Raw genomic sequence first — 21651 nt, 5'->3', positions numbered from 1 at the left:
AAAAAAAAAAGATAAGCCAAGACAACATCTCTAATCGATCAATCTCCCCCGCACTCATCGATCCAGAGACGGATGAAAAAAGCAATCAGTCCGGTAGTCCGTATACGCACCATCCTCGTGCACTCATGTTCGCTGCACCGACGGAAACGGATGATTGTTCGTCTGTTCCCCCGCTGCCACCTCTTTCCTCCCCTCTGACACGTCTCGTTTCCTCCTTCTCCCACACACAATTAGCAACAAATCCGTTAGCACCACAGAATTAGCAGCTAAAGACAGCTGGGAGTAGTGTATATTCTCTCTGCTAGTAGTCTCCACGGTCAACAGTCCGTTTTGTGTCACCGACACTTTCCGTCCCCCCTCCAACTAGAGAATTCGTCAGTGGAGGAGAGAGAGATGCGGTGGTTGGCTCCATCCAAGCAAGGTATTTATAATTACTCGCCGGCGGTAGACAAGAAGGAGGATGCTAAACCAAGGAGGAGAGTGTGTGTGCATGTGAGGGGGGAGAGGAAAAGGGGTGGAAAGGGAAGAAAGATAGATACAGCGCGTGGGGGCGTTTTGCTGAGCTGTGTGTAGGAGGGCAAGCACGTTGCGACTTGCGAAGGCAACAACAAGGAGGCAACGGAGGGAGGAAGGAAGCCATTCCCCTCTCCTCTTTTTTCTTCTCTCCCCCACACACATCCCCGCATTCCCCTCTTCTCCTGAGTCGAGTCGAGCGCCGCCCCCCCCCGCTGAGCGCACTCGCACGCGTCTTCGCTCTGGGATTCTGAGGGAGGGGAAGGGGGAGGGAGTGGTTGGGGGAGCGATTTGGGGGGGGGATCTGGGGGAGTTTAGGGCGGGAGAGGGGTAGGCCATGGAGGCCAGCGCCGGGCTGGTGGCCGGCTCGCACAACCGGAACGAGCTCGTCGTCATCCGCCGCGACGGGGAGCCCGGGGTGAGTTTGATTTCTCTCTCTCTCTCTCTCTCGCACGCACGCGTGCTTGGTTTTGTGTTTGGTTCGCCTTCCTTGTTCCTCGGTCGGTCAGGTCAGGTCAGGTCAGCGCGGCCGGTCGGCGTCTGAATCTGTGGCGACGGCGGGTGCTGATTTTGTGGGGGTTTGTGTGTGCAGCAGAGGCCGCTGAAGCAGCACAACAGCAGGGCGTGCCAGATTTGCGGGGACGACGTGGGGCTGACCCCCGACGGCGAGCCCTTCGTCGCCTGCAACGAGTGCGCCTTCCCCGTCTGCCGCGACTGCTACGAGTACGAGCGCCGCGAGGGCACGCAGAACTGCCCGCAGTGCAAGACCCGCTTCAAGCGCCTCAAGGGTCAGTAGCCTGCTCTCTTCTCACTCAAAACAGTCCGCTCCACATCTCCACCCGCTGCCAATGCCGCTCCGGATTTTGTCGCCGCCCGGGCTCAATTAGTGTGCTCACTTCCTTGCTGTGTTTCTCGGTTGACTACCTCAGGTTGCGCGCGGGTGCCTGGGGATGAGGAAGAGGAGGGCGCCGACGACCTGGAGAACGAGTTCAACTGGAGGGACAGGGACGCCGACTCGCAGTATGTCGCCGAGTCCATGCTCCACGCCCACATGACCTACGGCCGCGGCGGGGACATCGACGGCGTGCCGCAGCCGTTCATGCCCATCCCCAATGTTCCCTTGCTCACCAATGGCCAGATGGTACTAGCACCTGCAAATCTCATGCTGTGCATCTGCCTGTCTGTGTTGCCGAATGCTCAATTGCTTCCTTGTGATTTTGCCTGTAGGTTGATGACATCCCACCGGAGCAGCACGCCCTGGTTCCTTCGTTCATGGGCGGCGGGGGGAAGAGGATCCACCCGCTTCCTTATGCTGATCCAAACCTTCCTGGTGCGTTTTTCGGTCATCGCTTGCTAGCGTTTAGCTGTGTAATGCTTCTGGGTACTGATGGACTGATGGTTGGTGTTGACTTGTTGTGTTGCAGTGCAACCGAGATCCATGGACCCGTCCAAGGATCTCGCTGCATACGGCTACGGGAGCGTTGCCTGGAAGGAGAGGATGGAGAGCTGGAAGCAGAAGCAGGAGAGGCTCCATCAGACGAGAAATGACGGTGGCAAAGATTGGGGCGGCGATGGTGATGATGCAGATCTACCACTGTATGGCACTGCAAACTTGTTTGACCTCTATTAATTCAGTCTTTGGTGCCTTTCTGATAAGTTATGTGTTTTCCATGGATTGGTATTGGTCAGACAGACTAGATTTCAAGCTCCACTAGAGCTTCTCAGTGCCGGCATGACAATGACCTGACTGAGCACCTAAAATGCCAGAAATACTAGAACACGGAAGCAAAATACCAAATTCATGTAGATTTTCCCTCAAACTGTTGCATTTGTTTAGCCTGGATGAAGATGTAATTAGAACACAAAAACAAACTGCCAAATTCATGTTTGTTAGATTTTTCCCTCAAACTAGTGCATTTGTTTAGCCTAGATGAAGATGTAAATGAGCAAGTGCCTTTTAGTACAGTCTAGAAAAATTATTAGTAGCTGTGATCATTTGTATCTTTGACTGGAAAGGACTTTCCATCTGGCATCTTCCTAGACAGAACATTGTCATTTTCTTTGCGAAATGCGTTTACTGCACTTCGAGTACCAACTGTTTTTTTGATTTCCATTTACCAGAATGGATGAAGCAAGACAGCCATTGTCCAGAAAGGTTGCGATTTCTTCAAGCCTGATTAATCCCTATAGGATGATTATCATAATCCGGTTGGTGATTGTGGGGTTCTTCTTCCACTACCGGGTGATGCATCCGGTGAATGATGCATTTGTTTTGTGGCTCATATCTGTAATATGTGAAATCTGGTTTGCCATGTCTTGGATTCTTGATCAATTCCCAAAGTGGTTTCCTATCGAGAGGGAGACTTACCTTGACCGGTTGACATTGAGGTTGGTTACTGCAGCCACCTAGTTATACTTGCCTCTTCTGTTTCTCCCAAAGTTTTGCAACTGATTTCTTGTATTGATAGGTTTGACAAGGAAGGCCAGCCATCTCAACTTGCCCCAGTTGATTTCTTTGTCAGTACGGTTGATCCCTTGAAGGAACCTCCGATAGTCACAGCAAATACTATTCTATCTATCCTTGCGGTAGATTATCCAGTTGACAAGCTCTCTTGCTATGTTTCTGACGATGGTGCTGCCATGCTGACATTTGAAGGATTGTCTGAAACATCTGAATTTGCAAAGAAATGGGTTCCTTTCTGTAAGAAGTATAGTCTCGAGCCTCGAGCTCCAGAGTGGTACTTTCAGCAGAAGATAGACTACCTGAAAGATAAGGTGGAACCGAACTTTGTTAGGGACAGGAGAGCAATGAAGGTGCATTATTTGATCCCATTTGTAATACTTGATATGTTCCTTCAGTTGATAGAAGGTAAGGAATGCTAATTTAGGCCACTTCTTTTTTTTTTTACAGAGAGAATACGAGGAATTCAAGGTCCGAATCAATGCCTTGGTTGCTAAAGCCCAGAAAGTCCCCGAGGAAGGATGGACAATGCAGGATGGAACTCCCTGGCCTGGAAACAATGTTCGTGACCATCCTGGAATGATTCAGGTATGTTATTACACAATTTTCGTTGTTACGCGGTATGCCCCCTCTTTGCCACAATAAATTTCAACTTTGTCTACCACAAAATAGGTCTTTCTTGGTCAAAGTGGTGGCCATGATGTTGAAGGAAATGAGCTGCCTCGATTGGTGTATGTTTCAAGAGAAAAACGGCCAGGCTATGACCATCATAAGAAGGCTGGTGCTATGAACGCATTGGTAAATATGACATGCTGGATGCATTTTCTGTCAGTCTTCTATAACTAGTAGTAGCATGCTTTGGATTTTAATCCCCTTTTCTTGGCTGGCTTTTTAACAGGTCCGAGTCTCTGCTGTACTTACCAATGCTCCATATATGCTGAACTTGGATTGTGATCATTACGTGAACAACAGCAAGGCAGTAAAAGAAGCAATGTGTTTCATGATGGATCCTTTGGTGGGAAAGAAAGTTTGTTATGTGCAGTTCCCTCAAAGATTCGATGCCATTGATCGTCATGATCGATATGCTAACAGGAATGTTGTCTTCTTCGATGTAAGACTCTAATTGCATGTTTCTGAAACATTCTCTTGTGTACATTTCATGTAACTTGATGAAGTTTCCCTAACATTTGTCCCGTACACAGATTAACATGAAAGGTTTGGATGGTATTCAAGGCCCCATCTATGTTGGCACTGGATGCGTCTTTAGAAGGCAGGCACTGTACGGTTATGATGCCCCCAAAACAAAGAAGCCGCCTTCAAGGACTTGCAACTGCTGGCCAAAGTGGTGCTTTTGCTGTTTCTGCTTTGGTAACAGGAAGAACAAGAAGAAGGTTACAAAAGCTAAAACAGAGAAGAAAAAGAGGTTCTTTTTCAAGAAAGCAGAAAATCAGTCCCCTGCATATGCACTTAGTGAAATTGACGAAGCTGCTGCAGGTATCATTCAACTTCCTTTTCGTGGCTATTCTAAAATGCCCTCATCAGTAAGTTGTAACATGACTTACATTGCAATTTTCTTGGCAGGAGCTGAAACTGAAAAGGCTGGTATCGTAAATCAACAGAAATTAGAAAAGAAATTTGGCCAGTCTTCCGTTTTTGTTGCATCCACGCTTCTTGAGAATGGTGGAACCCTGAGGAGTGCAAGTCCAGCTTCTCTTCTGAAGGAAGCTATACATGTCATCGGCTGTGGCTATGAAGACAAGACAGACTGGGGAAAAGAGGTAAAGTCTAGAGTCTGTTGCAAGTCTACTGATTGGTCGGTCAAAATTCTGTTACACAGAAGTCATATACTTTATTTATTGCAGATTGGCTGGATCTATGGATCGGTTACAGAGGATATTCTGACTGGGTTTAAGATGCATTGCCATGGTTGGCGGTCGATTTACTGCATGCCTAAACGGGCCGCATTCAAAGGTTCTGCGCCTCTCAATCTTTCCGATCGTCTTAACCAGGTTCTTAGGTGGGCTCTTGGGTCTATTGAAATCTTCTTCAGCAATCACTGCCCTCTTTGGTATGGGTATGGTGGTGGACTGAAATTTTTGGAAAGATTTTCCTACATCAACTCCATTGTCTATCCTTGGACGTCCATTCCACTTTTGGCTTACTGTACATTACCTGCCATCTGCTTGTTGACGGGAAAATTCATCACTCCAGAGGTAAAGCTTATTCAACATTGCAATTTCTATGTGGTGTCAACTGTCCAGTTGTTGACGATTTGAACCTTACCTTCCTTTTTCTGTTCCGTCTTGCAGCTTAGCAATCTTGCCAGTGTCTGGTACATGTCCCTTTTTATCTGCATTTTTGTCACGGGCATTCTGGAAATGAGATGGAGTCATGTAGCAGTCGACGATTGGTGGAGAAACGAGCAATTTTGGGTCATTGGAGGTGTCTCTGCCCACTTCTTCGCTGTGTTCCAAGGACTTCTCAAGGTCATAGCTGGTGTAGACACGAGCTTCACCGTGACAACCAAGGCTGGAGACGATGGAGAGTTCTCGGAACTCTACACCTTCAAATGGACAACACTGCTGATACCTCCGACCACTCTGCTCCTGCTGAACTTCATCGGGGTAGTGGCTGGCATTTCCAATGCAATCAACAATGGATACGAATCATGGGGGCCGCTCTTTGGAAAGCTCTTCTTCGCGTTCTGGGTGATTGTCCACCTGTACCCGTTCCTCAAAGGTTTGCTTGGAAGGCAAAACAGGACCCCAACAATCGTCATCGTCTGGTCCATCCTTCTGGCTTCGATCCTCTCCCTCCTCTGGGTCCGGGTCAATCCTTTCCTCGCCAAGAACGACGGCCCTCTTCTGGAGCAGTGTGGTCTGGATTGCAACTAGGAGATCAGATCAAATATGCACGTGAAAATTCCTCCCCATCCGTCCGACAATATGTGTCCGTTCAAAGGAACATTTTTGCAGGTGTTTTTTGTGCCCATAATTTTTTTCTTTTGCTGTCTCCATTTCCTCTCCACACCCTGTGTAGATATAGAAAACATGCTGGCGTTGCGTTTTCTTTTGTTGGGTCCGCGGTGGCAGGTCAGCCTCATATATGCAATATTGGGCAGACAGGGAGGCTGCGGCAACCTTGTGCAGTTTCGGCGACGAAAATACAGTCCTTGCCTGTGTTTGGATTATTGTTTCAAGCATTCTTTATTAGTTTGAGTTTCATGGACCGAGTGAACCGAACTGGGAGCTGCGTGCACCCCCCAAAATCTATAAACTCAGGAAAATCGTATGTTTCTCAACAAGGCTAGAATGTTGGATATGCAATGTGGAACACATTATTTATTTATCTATAAATCAGCTCTTGATGTGTCCATTTTATGCATTGTTACAAGAAAGGAAAGAAGCCGGCACATTGCCGATTGATCTGAAGGGATGGTTCATTTCTTTTCTAGTAATTCCATCATCAACTTCTCCAGGACAGGCATTGAAGTAGCAGCAGCAGCAGCCTGTTCTTTGAAGACAGACACCGACGATCAAGTCAGGCCAGGATCCTTAACTCCCAAGGACCAAATTAACTTTCCATGGGTGCGATCCTACAGTCCAACAGCTACACACATACGGACGCCACATGGTGCTGGAATCGCTGGGTGGTCCAGGTCGTTAGGAATCACCTTAACCGGCAAGTAAATAAGTCTTTGGCAAAGTAGACTTTAGTATAGTGTTGCGGAGGCAGGGCAGACAGACAGTTGAGTTAGTGCGAGGCAGAATCGATCGCACGGATTATATCTATCGCTCCACTCCAAAAGTGATATAATTAACGCCGGCGACATGCCACATAGTACTTGACAAAATAGTAAGGACAGATCGGTACTCGGTCGGCATGTGTTGCCATGGCCAGCTCAAAGCTCTGGCTCCAGTATACTGTACACGCATGATCCCTCCCCTGTCCAAAGCCAAATGCTAGCTGCTTGCTGCAACCTTGCATGTCCTTCTGTGGTCTACAGAGCATAAAGGAGGATCAAACAAACCCAGATATTTCCATCATTGTCGTCTGTCGAGCGCCTAGCTAGCCGCTGATCACTTTTACTCGCACACCTTGCCTTCATGTGGTTACTTGGTTAGGAGGTTAGTTAGGTTGGGTACGTACCGGCCACTCCCAAAAAGGGGTGCAAAAAAGATTGAATGTGACAGCACGTAGCAGTAGTTGTTAGGAGGGAGAGCCTAGTCCGTATTATATTTTCTCCTTCTTGACGTAGTACAGTGATACACAAAGGAGTCTTCTTTTTGTGAGAAGCAAAAATGCAGAAGTCTTGTGGTATCACGTGGAGATAGTGAGTGACCGCCGGCCGGGTCGATGGGACGTGCGAGCGAACTGACGATCCAAAACCCCGGTGGCCATCTGTGCTTCGGAGTTCGGAGCACTACTTGATTTGGTTGAGCAAGTGGGAGCTGAAGAAAGAATCATGAGTATTAGGGAGATGGGGAGAAGAACTGGCTGCCCAATCAGCAAGCAGATCAATCAAAGCTAGAGCAGCTACTGTTGCTGTCGCCTGTCTTGTCAGGTTGTGTGTGGCCTGCGAGCAGAATCGACCACATTAAATGCACTCCTGGTGTTAGAGTAACTCCGGAAGCAAAATACAGTAAATTAAACACGTCAAGTACGGACAAGACGCGGCCAAAAGCAGGCCCCAAGGTGAACGTGCAGTGGTAACACTAGCGGTAGTGCTCTGCCGTGGCGACGCGTCTGGGCCGTCGATCTGGGCGAGTCGTACGGCCAGAAATTACTTTGCCATTGCATGTGACGCCCAGCAGGGATCACAGACACGCACGGGGAGAGGGAGCAGGCTCGGACAGAGCACGAGCTGGACAGCACAGCACAGGCTGGTTGGTGGGTGTTGCAGTACGTAAGAGGAACACGTGGCCTGCATCCGGCGCAAATGCAATGCTTTGGTACTAAACCGATTAATTAGCCGGTTAATTGATTTGGAGCTGACACTGACTGATTAGTTAGTTGTAACTAACTGAATTGATCATTGTTGTATGGCGTGGGGGTGGAAGCAGTAAAGCAGCTACACTAGTTAAGCTATCCCTGTTCTAAGCTCCCTTAATTCCAAGGCCTTGATTAATCTCAATGAATTACTACATTCTGATTTCTGAAAAAACGTACTCCCTCGCTCCAACAACAGATGTCTCAAGTTTATCAAAATTTGGATATATTTAGATGCGACTTAGTGTATAAATGTATTTAAATTTAGTCAAAGTTAAACTCGATGCACCGAGATTTCAGCTTGGTGCCACCTTCTCTCCTCTCTGAGTCGCTCCTCTGTTACTGCTAATCTTGTTTGACTCGAACAAAGAACACGTACAGCAACAGGCTCTCTGTCCTTGTGCTGCAAGCTGGCCACCATCGATCTTGACGGCCATTAACTAAGCAAACTAAACTAATCCATCGCCGGTCCTCTGTAATCACGCCCTAGGTGCCGTAGTAAAAGAATGGAACTTTCTGATCAAACTTTACTCGCTGCTAGGAGTATGCTTGCACGTACTTTTAGTAGCTGGCAAGTCAAGGCGATGGAAATGGGCTTAATTGGCACATAGATTTAATCAGGTGTCAGAGTATATGTTAGTACACTAGTGGATCAACGAGGGATCGAGGGACCACGTGCGGAAAAACAATTAACATATACTCTCTCTGTGATTCCCAAATTCTTGACTCAAATTTGTCAAAATATGCACGTATCTATTTTTTAAAAAGTCTAGATACATGTAATATTTCGACAACAATTTAGAATCGGAGGGACTAGTTAAACGGTATGAATGGTCAGAATTTGGATATCCATCCAGTTCTGAATTTTGACAGGGTGTGCACTTTTGTGCTCTTTTTATCTTTCGCAAGTTTTCAGAGTGAGAAATTCAGATGGCGTTGTTTGAATATCGATCGACTGGATCATTCATCTGATCCAGCGGTAAAATCAACGCGTTCCTGTCTGACAGGAGAAACAAATCAACAGAGCTTATTAGATGTACTGATCCTTACACGTTTTCTTTTCACTTCGTATTAATTTTATATTTTCTCTGTCGATATTGCTTTTGGAAAAAAAAATGTTGCTGCTCCAAATCATGTATATTCATAGGTTCACGGGCCATTTTCCTCCAGACCAGGAGTTTTACCTGTCGAAACAAGAAGCTATAGGAACCAGAGCGGACGCGGCGAAGCGCGCTATGGGTCTTTAGCGGAAAAAGCTTTAAGGGCTTAGGCCCAGATACTCGGCTACTCACTGAAACATTATTTGCTACTCACTGAAACAGGAAAGACACATAACTCTACTCAGTTCCAGCATACAATCTAACTAGCTAGTCACCCAACGCAAGATTAAATAACCCAACAAAAAAAAAAGATAATAAACAAAAAGAAGACTTCATAGTGGATCTGTCGACCAGGTCACCTTCGCTGAGATGGATGCAATATCAAGCATTATTTGTCGACGGGCACATCCATGGTTGGCTGCTTTGAAGGAACAATAGCGCTCAAGACCATTTTTAGAGCCTTTTCGACGTATCTTGAACTTCAAACCCACAGCAATCACAGATCTTCGCAGGGCACAGGACTCACAAATAGTGCCATGAAAGAGCTGAATTTCTTTACGTGACCCATAAATAAGAACAAGCGAACTGAGAGACAAACTGAAACCACTAAGCACTTCTGGTACGACGACTTCTATAGTAGCCTCCACTGCTTCATAAACGAGTGCTGAAGTGATGTCAACCGCACCACAATCACCTTCAATGCGCGTAGTGTACACATGCATTGGTGCGGTTACCTCGCAGATTTCTGATGCTCCGTCAATTAGCTGTAGATCATTTTCTTCTGGCTCTCCTTTCTTTATCCTCATGTCAAACTCCAATAGAACAGTGGAAGACATTGAGATGCCTCGCTTAGGGCCAGTCATAGGAATGAGAGAACCCTGCCAAATTGTATCATTTAGTAGCTCCTCAAAGTACAGCAAGAATTATCTAAAGCTTGATACTTCCCTTTCTAGCCAATTGCCAATGGATCTCACATAATTGATAGCTTCAATTCTAGTCTCAAAAAACAGTTGATTTTCCTTGAAACAAAAGTTGGTTGCACACGAAACTCAAAAGTTCACAAAATGATGCACCGATGGTTTAACCATATACTCGCACAAAACATATGTAAGGATAATCCATGACTCTGTTCCTTGTATATATAATACTAGAGACCATCACCAACAACTCAATATATATATGGAGGACTAAAGGTAAGATTTCACTTATAACAATAAGAAGTCAAATGGGTATTTTGTAATTAAGGGCTAAAGGTTGAGCTAATATTGCAAAAAGAATAAATTATTGAAATAATGGCATCGAAGTAAAAGTAAGCACCTGGTGCACGATGATAGGATCATCCCTACTACGATTGACAATATAATTAAGCAATGAATCATGATAGTCTCGTACTGCTATGTATCCATATAATTCAACTGATTTATTGTCGATAGGAATTTGAGATAACTTCAACGAGTAAATTTGCATCATGCGACTTGGAGAATGCACAATGCACCTTTCCCGATCAGGCTGGCAATCTGTGGGCTCTGAGAACATCTTTGGCTCCAACCGTGCTTCACCAAAGATGACACATTATAGTACAAGAAACAAGAAATTAGACAAATAGTTACTCCCTTTGATTCAGAAAGTATATCGTTTTAGGATTCCTGCCAATCAAACTTTTTTTTTTTTAACTTTGACCATCAAATAATACATGAAGAATTGCCTACTATACATTGATAATATAATAAGATGTTACTAAATTCACCATGAAAAGTACTTTCGTAATATTTATCTTTATTTGAAATGTATATTTTCGTTGCAATTGCTAGTCAAAGTGTCACCTTGTGGACCGTGTCAACTTCCTAAACATCATACATTTTGAATCAGAGGGACTACCAATTGTTAAAAGTAAGTCCCGTCCGTCCTATAATATAGCTAATTTTAGGTTTGTCTTAAGCCAAAAAAAAAAATTCATCTTTGACAGCCCATAACAAAAGAAAGTTATAAGGATTGACAACCTAAGAATGGTATCACCAGATTGATTGTAAAACAAACTGTTGTGGTATGTAGTAACTCGTAGATGTTAATCTTCGTGAACTTTTTGTTATTTACGGTCAAAAATAATTTTTTGTTGGCTTAGGACAATCCTAAAACTAGCTACATTATTGGAGTGGGGGGGAGGACCACTTACTCTCTTCACGGTCAGTAATACGGAATGATTTTTGAAAAGTCAAGTTTCGCTTGTAAGTAGAACCATCGCGGTGTGTGCTATTCTCGATGATATACCTGGAAAATACATCATCAGTAGGATCACTGAGAATGACACCTTTGGTTGTCCTCCTTGTGTGTACCCTGTCTGTCCCTTGGTTGATGGCAAAATGGTCGCAACAGGAGGTGCAGAAAAGGCAGTTGGCACAAGGAACGCGGCGGTGCCGATCCGGCTTAAGACACTTATTGGCACCTTGTACTCCAGTCCTCCATGCCATATTCCAGGATTCATATGCAAATCTGTCACCAAAGAATGCGGCCGGCTTAAATAAGATTTATGCTATAACCGTAGCAGTATTGAAACTGTAATCGCACTACCCTCTCAATTTGGAATATAGGTTCGATCAGTTTCTAATTGGTGATTCTAGTAGACTAGAGAATTCAAATCCAGCAAATATGAACTGATCCCTAGCTTAATGAAAGATCAAAACTGGCTGCTTAAAGACTAGAAAAAATAAATCAAATCCGACAAATCCTTCAAAATTAATTCCGAATATGATTGAAATCCCTTCTTCAAAGTTGGCCATAATCCAGTAAGGAAAAACAATACCGCACGCGCTGGTTCTGAGTTCTGACGAGAGCAAGCAACGCAAGAGAAGGCAATTAAAATTAAGCGCACCGGGAAAGGCGGTCCAGATGCATCCTCGATCGAGTGGAGCATCTCGTCGCGCGCGCAAGCTCTCGAGTCTCCTGCCGGCGTGGTGAAGCGCCTGAGCCGCCGACTGACTGGATTAGGGCGACTTTGCTTGCGGCCGGCGCGCCTCTCCTTGTATGTTTCGTGGGCTGTTTTTTTTTTCCTTTCCTTTCCTTTCCGCTCGTTCCGTGCGGAAGACAGAGGCGGCCACCGGGCCGGGCCAGGCCGTTTCTAAAAAAGCCCACGGGCAAGGAGGCCCGGCCACACGTGCCATGGCCATACCCATACGTTCAAAATCTAAAACCAATGCGTGCGTTGATTAACACCGAATGGATGAACGAAATATGAGCCATACGCGCCGACGCAAAACTATTCTAGGGACGCACACTATATTGGCGCGCGCACCCGCATGCATGATTTTCCTTCCGTTTTGGGCGGGGGCCCCGAGAGCTATATATAGGGAATAATGGCCGGGGAAGCTTGCCGGGGCCTGGAACAAGCTCTGGATCGATCAATTCTTGCCTGTTGAGGCCTAGGGGGGGAACGAATTAAGAGCTAGGAGGAGGATGGCGACGAGGACTACCGGGACGATGGTGCTTTTCTTGTTCCTGCTGCTGGCGGCGGCGGCGATGACGGCGACGGCGCGTGATGATCTCCGGCGGTTGGAGGAGAAAGCCGTGCCGCCGGGCGTGAGCACCGAGAAGGCTCCGGAAGGCCATCTCCGCTACCGCCTCGTCACGGGCGCCATCGAGAAGTAAGCTACGTACTCCCTCCGATCCTAAATTATTGTTGTCGTTGGTTTGGTACAAATTTGAACTAAAACAACGGCAATAATTTAGCACCGGAGGTAATATGCATCGATCCATCTGCATGCAATGCAGGAATGGTACAATATCCATGTTTCAAATTGAATTGCATGGACGCATATATGCAGGGTTATCGGCCGGAGCTCCCGCCTGGACCTGGAGATAAAACAGGCGCCGGGAGAAGAAGAAGCAGACGCCTAGAAGATCTCCATATAGCTTGCTGGCCGATCGAGCCCTAGCGTGTCCTAGGGACGTCAACCGGTCGAGCTAAATCGAGGACGAATGCACTGCGCGCTCCCTCGGTTCTCAAATTCTTGTGGTAAATTTGAACTAAAACCGCTGCAGAAAAATTTAGGAACCAAGGGTACGTGCATGCATGTACAAATGTTTGTATGTACGTACTGATTCGACCGATCAATCGGTCGGTCGTCCATGCATGCATACACGTACGTAAAAAAGATGCATGTACATATACACATGTATCATTAATATTTGTACTTACTGGAGTACATCGAGTATTATACTACGTGCACTAAAAAGATGCCGGACCGATTGCACAATTTTATACGTATTGTGGTTTGCAATTAAATATGCCAATATGTGTGATGGAGCGAGGATCGATAATACTCTCTGATTCTAAATTCTTGACACAAATTTATTTAAATATGAATATATCTATTTGTTAAAAATGTTTAGATACATGTAATATTTCGATCACAATTTTGGGTCGGACGGAACAGTTGGTAAGATCATGCGGCAGGCTGGCAGCGGACATGCAGACACATGCAGAACACTCTCTTTCTCTCTGTCTGTCTCTGCAAAGGTTAACGAGAGAGCCATCATATTTCAATCATCACGCCTCGCCCCGCCCACTACCGACTACCGAGTTTAAACAAATCTACAGTATGCCGCTGCCTTTATATTAACCGTACGCCAGCTATGTAGGAAAGGTAAAGAATGGAACCTTCTTACATATAATTCGCTGTCTCCTACTTTGATCCAGTCAACACTCAAAAGGTAAGACAGATTATTAATTAACTCAAATTGACAGCCCAAGCGATCTACGGAGTATTATACAACATGCATGGAGCATGCGTCCATGTGGAAGGCACATGCATGGATGGAGTTTAGTAATTGGCGGGCACACATGCATGGCTTGATTAATTACAAGGGAGTAAATTATTTTGAGCTTTATATAAATTAAATTAATTAATCTGTGGTTTGGATATATCGATCTCAAGCGTGGAACATGAGTATTGTATTCAGATGCTCATCTGTAAAGATGCACTCCTCCTAATCTTCCTCTTCTTTGTCGCTAGCCCCTGGGTGAAAACATCCGTACTGTTGCTTGGGCCTTGGGCCTAGCCCAGTGTGACCACACATCTGCCGCAGAACCTTAGATGGGCCGGCTGCTAATGGCTCTAAATCAGTCCGTTTCGCCTTCTCTCTGTTTCTACTAGTGTTCCATTCCGTTCACCACCCAATGGAAAACGGGCTTGCCTCTGATTTGGGTCTTTCTTCAGTGCAAATCGTGTCTGATTGTCTCAATGTCGTGAAGAATTTCCATGAAGATAACCTCTGTCCATACAGCACGATCGCCAGGGAGTTTCTGGAGAGGATGAAGCGCTTTGATCAGGTTCTCCTGGGGCATGAGAAGAGGGAGGCAAACGTTGATACTCATAATCTTTCTAAGGCTGCTTTAGCTCTAGACGAGGGGCGCCGTTTATGGCTGCTTAATTCCCCTGATATATCCTGTATCCCAACATTTGTTTTGAGTTAATAAAGTGGGGTACTTCGCTAAAAAAAACCCTAATGGAAAACGGTATTTATGTAGGAATTTCAAAGGATGGGATTTTTTGTAGGAAAAAAGTTCCTTTAGTGGTGCCCTTTGGAATGTAGGAATAGGAGGGAAGATTCTACAGGATTGTGTTACTAAGCTTCACATTTGACAGGAAAAAAACAAGCATTCAGCCAGATCTGATGGAATCTTTTATTTTTTTCCTGGGGCGAACTTCCTCTGCCTCATTGTTACGCTACATGGTCACAGTTTACAGTCGCAGGTTATTTTGTAGGTGCTGTGTTTAACTCAACACTACCTGTTGAGCTTTTGAGCACTTACATATGCGCGAGGTCAAATCCTCAGACACCGTGCCAAGATTTTGCATACATTATTCTTGCAGAAACAGAGTTACAAGGGTTTTATTTCAGTGCTGGACTCTATTTTTTCTTCATTGCAGTTCGCCAACCGGTGCTTCGTTCAGCCACAAGAAATGGATGAAATCGTACAGCTGAGCGCTCACGCTTACCTGATCAAGGATAGCATACAGTGGGAATGCAAGGTGTGAGCAAAATGTAAGGCGTCAGGATATGTTTGCTAGGATCTATCTTAAGAGCAATCAGACCTTGTACGGTGTTGGATTCAACCTCCTCAAATGGTCAGGCCTCATACGGTCCAGATGACGCATGCACCTGCTCCTGTTTTCGTTGATGGATGGCAGCTCTTCCCTTTGTTTGGCTTCAACATGATAATCAAATAAAGATTGGCATCAATGTCCTTATTAACTTTAATGCTTGATAATACATTACTCATCCATCAATTTGAAATAAGACGCCACGTTTGTTCAATTGATGTAAGCAAAAAAAGATATTCTCCAACTAATAGTAAACTACCGTTATAATCGCACAGTCGCAATAATAATACCTATTAGCGGAAATCATATCCTATATTGGTCGCAGTAATCAGTGGCATGATGTTGTGGTTGCACTGCCAACTACTTCTGGTAATACCAGTATTGACGCCTTACTATATCATATTGCGTGTTATTTAGAATGGATATATGGTATTGGCTTTGCTGTTCTCATGTTTGTTTCAAGGCACCCAATTTTAGCAGCTGCAACTACGCTGATAAAACAAGCTAGAAGTCAGAGCACATTAGTACTTGCAGGAACTAGAGTGACAAATGACGTATATATCCATATCTAGTTAGAACAGTAGAAGCTAACTTCAGTGTATATGCACGTACATGAATTTCCAGGCCAGTAGCACTGCAATAACTCCTCAACATGCTGTGGAACAACATGAGCCCTCTTTGACTCAATGAAAGGGTGACGACACAGGAGCCTCTCTCCAACCTATAAAGGAATGCAGAAATGATGAAACAGATGTGCTAAGTAGTTACGGAAAAAGTGTAAGATTAACACTTTGGCAGCACAACGAGTTTTGAAACATTCTTTATGCAGGCTTACTGCTGGAGTGTAACATGAATGTAGTTTACCTTTGGGCTTGGCTCGTCTTCTCCGGTCATTATATCAACTAAAGGATAACCTTCTTTTCCATACAACCTGTAGCATCGTTTTTTACATGGTATGGATACCTGGAGACGCGAACTACAAATTCAGTCATTCTAGCAGAGGAGATTGCTTAAGCTATCTTTTCTTTGAAATGGTAATGAGTAATGACATTTCATACCTTTGTGACATCTTCAGAGAGTTTAATGCGAGGCTGTTTGTTGATTTCAACTAACTTGAATACACAACCAAGTGCTGCTTGTGCATAGCAAGTGACTAGGTAGGTGCCGATGCCAAATGAGTCTACCTCATGGCCCTACACAAAAATGCAAATAATCATGCACCAAGGCCTAGAGAAATATACAAGCTTAAAGGACAGCTTACCTGCTTGTTCAGAGCATCAATTGTTTCCTCATTGAGATCATTGCTTGCTGTAATATTCGTTCTTGCAAAGCCAACAACCCCAAATTCTTTTTCAATTGTACAGAAGAACTTGCGTGTCTCAATAGACAGATATGCTAAATCACCAGAGTCTAACCTAATTCCGACTGCCTTATACCTGGAAATGAAAAGTTTTCATCAATGCTGCCGACAGTAAAAGATTTAAGTCTAGTAAAGAAGTCAAATATAGACAGACCTACCAAGTAAAATTATCCATTTCTTAACTCAATTGTTGGTTATATACAAAAGCCCTTAAATATGCAAATTTTAATACTAAAGTTCTAGGACCAACAACAAGTTACACATCAGTGAACCATCAAGCGAAAAATATAGCTATTGCATAATGTAAGGAGAACTGAAAAGAAGGTATATACGGATATATAAACTAGAAAGTACTAGCATGGAGAAACTCAGGAGAAAGCTCCATTCAATTTTGTGTTAGTCATCAGCTAGAACAGAAGTGTCAAGAAGAGTTGAGTGCAAGATTACCCCATATCATTGAGGGCTAAAGCAACAGCACAGAAGTTTGGCACTCCGCTCCTCGTGACCTAGCAACGCATTACTTAAATGTCAAATATGCTCACATATAACTTGGGCTAATGCATTAGTCCTGCCAATGTCAGTCCTTAAATAGTTAGACCATAGTTGTTACAAACCAAAGCAAACACATGTACATTTTGGCTTGGATAATAATTTAAAACAGTTACATGAAACAAGATTTCATCATATATGGGCAATACTCATAATTGATCCATAACCATAAAATAAGTCCACAAAGTAAGTGAGTTTCAGGAAAGCATCCATTCAGCAGATGAATATTTTAGCCATGACATAAAAAGAGTGAATATACTAATGCAGAGCAATGATCAACTAACATCGTATGTGTCCACCAGGGCCAGGAAGGAGTTTGGAAATGCCAATGCATATGACGTGAATGCGGCCAACTCACTTTGATTTGTTTCTCCAAAGGTACCACGCAATGAGCTAGCATCCTGAAAATCATGTAACAATAATAGATCTTGAGTAGTTCAACGAAAATTGGTAACTATAGGTTCTATAGCAACAAATTACAGAAAAAATATATCGCAACTTGCAATGAAGAGAAAGTTTCATGTCAAATCTGCTCAAGCCACTTCAAGTATAGGCAACAAAGTTATTTCAAATTGATTCTAAAGACCAAAATGCCACACTTTTGTTCAGCAAGTATGTACATAATGTTTAACGAAAGAATTATCAAAATAACTGGTATTTTGTCACACCTGAATCTTCATCAGCCAATTCTGCACCAGAGAAACAAAGTCTTCACATTTGTTTGAACCATCAGAACTAGAAAGTCTTTTATCAATGATTTCATCAAGACCCTGCAGACAGATAATACATTAGAACAGACGACCACTGCTATACAATAGTTCTGTTTCTTACCCAGAACAAATATGGAATGAAATAGTTGCAAGGCTCATGACCTACAGATCATTAGTCACTACGTTGAATTTGATGCCTCAGCGCACCATTTTTCTCAAATTGCCAACTCTATCAGATGAATGTTTATTAAACTTGTATATTTGATAAGGCTAACAGGCCTTAGCTTCACTGACCAAATATACTGTTCTTTCCCTATTCTGCATTTGACTATCAATGTGGGTGCAAGGGCTGACTAATATCATCTGGATTGATGAATCATATGCATTCGTTTAAGTATGATGCAGCCCCAAAAGAGGAGATCTGGGGAAAGAAGCAAACGTGTGCTATCTGGATGATGATAACAAAAATTTATGGTACATATATCACTTAAGAAACGTCAAATTTATCCAACCATGGAAGATGTTTCTTTCCAAGACAGAAATGATGTTTGTAATACTAGTAAACAACAAAGTTGAAATAAGTCCAATTACCAGCAAACTTATTTATGAACCAAGCAAGACCTGAATGTAACCACTAACCAGGAAAGAGCTCACAAATGCATGTGAGTGTGTCCCACGTATTGGTATCCCAAATAACCTTCCTGCTGCAACATTGCTGCTCAGGTAGGAATATCAGATTATTGCTTATTATGATAAACTTTACTTTGAATAAGCATTATTTATAGGGGCTTCAATATAAATAAAAGTTGGTTCATGTATCCCAGTATTGGCCAAGAATAATTATAATCTAATTCTGGTTTAACATAGTTATTTCTGATACTTTTCTAGACAGTTAATGATAGGTTACATCAGTAGCAAGGGAAATTCAAGGCTATGTGGACATATACCGATGAGCGATCAGAAAAGAATCTAAAAAGCAATAAAGAAGTAACAATTTTTTTGAAGGTCAGACAAAAAGGGAATACAGAGAAATTGTACAGCTACAGTAGTGTACTCATTGTGTGAGCAGACCAGACCTTGTTGCATCAAATCCTCCCATATAAGAATATCTTGATGCGCTAATTCCTCCATCAGGCCCCTGGAATACGAGTGTATAAAAGTTCGTGTAAAGGATAATGAATCAAAAGAAACAAAACAAAATGAAGAAAATGTGAGACTCACTTGGGCCCTTCGAAGTCCAAATTCAAGTAAATTCTTTGGCTTTCCTGCTACAAGTCGGTGCCTTGCAGCATTTGTGGTAACTAACGAAGCATAGTTCACCAGACTTAAAAATGGAGTTTCAAGAAGTTGAACAACCTGGGATACAATTTAAACAGCAAATCAGAATACCATGTTAGGAATAATTACATCCTGTTAAACAAAAAGACAATATGTGACAACTTGCCAGCTCATGGTACTTACTGCAACAGGTCCTTCGATTATCATCAGTGGAACCTTAGGAAAGACAACGGAACCCTCAGGAATGGCATAAACCTCAACATCTGAGCAGTCAATCGAACTGAGGTACTCAAAGAAGCCATCCTACCAAAAGAAAAACAGCACACATTTGTAGTCCCCAGCAAACATGAGAAAGATTATCTAGACAAGCAGTGAATGTACTTGAGAGTTGAGAGCGACATGGATTCAGATTTTTCCTACAAGATTGGCATTCCCACCTCACATGCAGGCAATGTAGCCCGCAAGAAATTGATTTCCTCCTCTTTTAACTTGAAGTTGGCGATAAATCGAATACACTCTTCAAGACCACCAAAGATGGTGAACTCACCAGCAAATGGATTCTTCCGAAAGTAAAGATCAAAGCTGAAAACATTGCAGTTCACAATAAATGTCAAATTAGATGTTTCAAATTATCGCATCAAGATGCTTCCAAAGTCCCGGTAGCTAGAACCCCAAACTCCAAATTGGGCCAATTCCAGCGGGGATCGTCCCCCTCCCCGGCTGGGTCTCTGATAAATCGACGGAGCATAATAGCAAACTGGTGGGACGAATGAACCAAAACTAGATCGTGCGGGGAGGGAGGGAGGGGTTTAGGGTTCTGACACGGCGCGATCGAGGTGCTTGCCGGCCTTCCAGTAGGCGTAGGCCATGGTGAACTGGTAGAGGTCGGTGAGCAGCGGCGTGACCATCGGGTTGGTCGGCCGCGGCACCCGCACGCACTCCCCGTTCTCCACCGCCGCGGCGGCGGCCATCCTTTTCTCCGGGGAGCTGGCCGGAGAGAATTGGGGAGGTGGGTGGACGAGGCGACAGGGAATCGCGAGCAGCCGACAATGGCCACTTGCGTCTGTGTGTGTGAGGAGGAAAATGGACAAGGCCGTGCGGGCGTCCGTGGGCTTTCTGTGACTAACTGGACCGTTGAGGCCCACCTTGCCAAGACAATCCATCTTGATTCTTGACAAAGAACTGATATTTCTGTATTTTGATCAACCAGGAAGAAGATAATATTTATGTAAATCATTTCTGTATTTTGAAAAAATTGTATTAAATCAAAGACACTTATTATGGATGGAGGGAGTAGTTACTATGCAATACGAAACTGACTACAGCGATCAGTTACAGCAACTGTATTACGCATCATGCAAAGTAAATTAACCTTCGGGACAGAAACCTGAACTCTTTTTCCTTTTTTCTTTTTTGCCTCTTACAACGTTCCTTGCAGTTTTCCGGAAATAATAATTTTGCTCTCTCCACCAAGAGCAAATTCAGTGCATATGAAAGAGAAAAAAGGCCATCAGGATATACCTACATGCACAGGATGTAAGAATATATGTCGATGAAGGGTATATGAAAGAAAATAATACAACCTATTCACAGATAATGAAATAGCCACTGCAGGAATAGGTTTTAATGTGATGCCTACGACCATCGGACTGAAACCAACGCATTGCCATCTAACCTTGCAAATATCCATACAAATGACTTTGGCCATGTTAACTAAAGTGAAGCTACAAATGGGTACATATTTCAAAATTGGAAATCGGTGCCTTATTTTCAAATCAAATAAGTGCACATTGATAGACTAATCAACAAGTCTGGTAAACAGATATGTGAAGATGCACCTTTAGGAACCTTTTCATGAAACCACTTGTGCATTGTACAAGGTAGCAAATCAAAAGGTTTCAAAAGGTGAACTACAAAGCAACACAAGTTGCAAACTAATAGAAAGAAGAAGACATGAAGCTTCAACTCGAACTGTCACGACTTGCGTCCAGCTATTTATTTCTCGGACATGCAAAGCCTCCATAGCACAGCAATAACAGATAATATGTCTGATACTCCGTAGTTTGCATCCATCAATAGCATATGATGCACATTTGCACAAGGAGCAATATGCAGCATCTATATATGATCATAACCAAAGGGGCAATAGATCAGGCAATGTAGTACACACAAAATCATCACAGAGCTACAGATATCAAACCGCAACAGGATCAACATACCACATGAGGCTTATATCGAAAATCTTATCAGAGACATGCGAAATATAAAGACTTTTGAGTCCACACTCAGCAGTAGTTTGGGATTTGGCCAGCAGAAGGACGGAATGTTACACACTGAAATTTCTGACCAACTCTTTACAAATACTATGCTATTTTATTTCTCAAAAGAATCAGGCAATTGAAATAAGCTAGTGATTATTTGCTTGCCCTCGTGATAAGCGAAGGTACAACAAAATTTGGTGATGGGTTCTCTTTCTCGTGAGCAAGAGCCTATGCTCTCTGTCAAACAAAGGAGAAACACCATAATTGATTTTGTTTGACTAACAAAAACTTACCGCTTCTCCACATGCGCAAAGCCTTTGCAAAAATTA

General features: G+C 43.7%; 4 protein-coding genes across 7 annotated transcripts; 2 read left to right on the top strand and 2 right to left on the bottom strand.

Annotated features, from left to right (window-relative positions):
• The first annotated feature begins 449 nt into the window (after positions 1-449).
• LOC100833360 (probable cellulose synthase A catalytic subunit 5 [UDP-forming]) lies at positions 450-6202 on the top strand. Of its 4 annotated transcripts, none has more exons than XM_010239832.3 (14): positions 452-931; positions 1109-1301; positions 1443-1654; positions 1741-1843; positions 1938-2109; positions 2635-2901; positions 2982-3327; positions 3425-3562; positions 3647-3772; positions 3873-4085; positions 4177-4468; positions 4556-4752; positions 4837-5187; positions 5284-6202. In XM_010239832.3, exons 1-14 carry the CDS (start codon positions 851-853, stop codon positions 5866-5868), a joined length of 3276 nt encoding a protein of 1091 aa, XP_010238134.1. In that variant the 5' UTR covers positions 452-850; the 3' UTR covers positions 5869-6202. The 4 variants fall into 4 exon arrangements, with proteins under 4 accessions (XP_010238067.1, XP_010238033.1, XP_010238134.1 ...); XM_003562838.4 differs by having other exon boundaries at positions 1106-1301; XM_010239765.3 differs by having other exon boundaries at positions 450-931; positions 4177-4752.
• A 3003-nt stretch (positions 6203-9205) lies between these two features.
• On the bottom strand, positions 9206-12102 carry LOC100845732. Its single transcript, XM_010239646.3, has 4 exons — positions 11933-12102; positions 11332-11553; positions 10381-10616; positions 9206-9941 (listed from the first exon to the last, which is right to left on the bottom strand). Exons 2-4 carry the CDS (start codon positions 11543-11545, stop codon positions 9396-9398), a joined length of 996 nt encoding a protein of 331 aa, XP_010237948.1. The 5' UTR covers positions 11546-11553; positions 11933-12102; the 3' UTR covers positions 9206-9395.
• A 340-nt stretch (positions 12103-12442) lies between these two features.
• Positions 12443-13305, top strand: LOC100845434. The gene is made up of 2 exons (XM_003559137.3): positions 12443-12701; positions 12882-13305. The coding sequence occupies exons 1-2, from the start codon at positions 12514-12516 to the stop codon at positions 12952-12954; spliced, it is 261 nt and encodes an 86-aa protein (XP_003559185.1). The 5' UTR covers positions 12443-12513; the 3' UTR covers positions 12955-13305.
• A 1414-nt stretch (positions 13306-14719) lies between these two features.
• LOC100826420 (nicotinate phosphoribosyltransferase 2) lies at positions 14720-20131 on the bottom strand. The gene is made up of 15 exons (XM_003562814.4): positions 19884-20131; positions 19499-19643; positions 19245-19364; positions 19005-19139; positions 18860-18921; positions 18423-18498; positions 17742-17843; positions 17358-17474; positions 16972-17030; positions 16426-16600; positions 16223-16357; positions 16029-16127; positions 15777-15885; positions 15156-15268; positions 14720-15059 (listed from the first exon to the last, which is right to left on the bottom strand). Exons 1-15 carry the CDS (start codon positions 20030-20032, stop codon positions 14982-14984), a joined length of 1674 nt encoding a protein of 557 aa, XP_003562862.1. The 5' UTR covers positions 20033-20131; the 3' UTR covers positions 14720-14981.
• Between the last annotated feature and the right edge of the window lie 1520 nt (positions 20132-21651).

This window comes from Brachypodium distachyon, chromosome 1, assembly GCF_000005505.3.
Source record: "Brachypodium distachyon strain Bd21 chromosome 1, Brachypodium_distachyon_v3.0, whole genome shotgun sequence".
Classification (NCBI taxonomy): domain Eukaryota; kingdom Viridiplantae; phylum Streptophyta; class Magnoliopsida; order Poales; family Poaceae; genus Brachypodium; species Brachypodium distachyon.
The sequence above is the reverse complement of the archived record's forward strand: the minus strand, read 5'-3'. Positions and strand labels throughout refer to the sequence as shown.

Coding starts and splice junctions, on each gene's coding strand:
- LOC100833360 (XM_010239731.3), top strand. CDS start 851: ATGGAGGCCAGCGCCGGGCTGGTGGCCGGCTCGCACAACCGGAACGAG. Junction 1,302..1,442: donor CCGCTTCAAGCGCCTCAAGG/GTCAGTAGCCTG, acceptor TGACTACCTCAG/GTTGCGCGCGGGTGCCTGGG. Junction 3,328..3,424: donor GGGACAGGAGAGCAATGAAG/GTGCATTATTTG, acceptor TTTTTTTTACAG/AGAGAATACGAGGAATTCAA.
- LOC100845732 (XM_010239646.3), bottom strand. CDS start 11,545: ATGAATCCTGGAATATGGCATGGAGGACTGGAGTACAAGGTGCCAATA. Junction 10,617..11,331: donor ACTGATGATGTATTTTCCAG/GTATATCATCGA, acceptor TCTTTGGTGAAG/CACGGTTGGAGCCAAAGATG. Junction 9,942..10,380: donor ATCCTATCATCGTGCACCAG/GTGCTTACTTTT, acceptor ACAATTTGGCAG/GGTTCTCTCATTCCTATGAC.
- LOC100845434 (XM_003559137.3), top strand. CDS start 12,514: ATGGCGACGAGGACTACCGGGACGATGGTGCTTTTCTTGTTCCTGCTG. Junction 12,702..12,881: donor GTCACGGGCGCCATCGAGAA/GTAAGCTACGTA, acceptor GCATATATGCAG/GGTTATCGGCCGGAGCTCCC.
- LOC100826420 (XM_003562814.4), bottom strand. CDS start 20,032: ATGGCCGCCGCCGCGGCGGTGGAGAACGGGGAGTGCGTGCGGGTGCCG. Junction 19,644..19,883: donor AAGCACCTCGATCGCGCCGT/GTCAGAACCCTA, acceptor CAATGTTTTCAG/CTTTGATCTTTACTTTCGGA. Junction 15,060..15,155: donor TGAATCCAACACCGTACAAG/GTCTGATTGCTC, acceptor ATCCTTGATCAG/GTAAGCGTGAGCGCTCAGCT.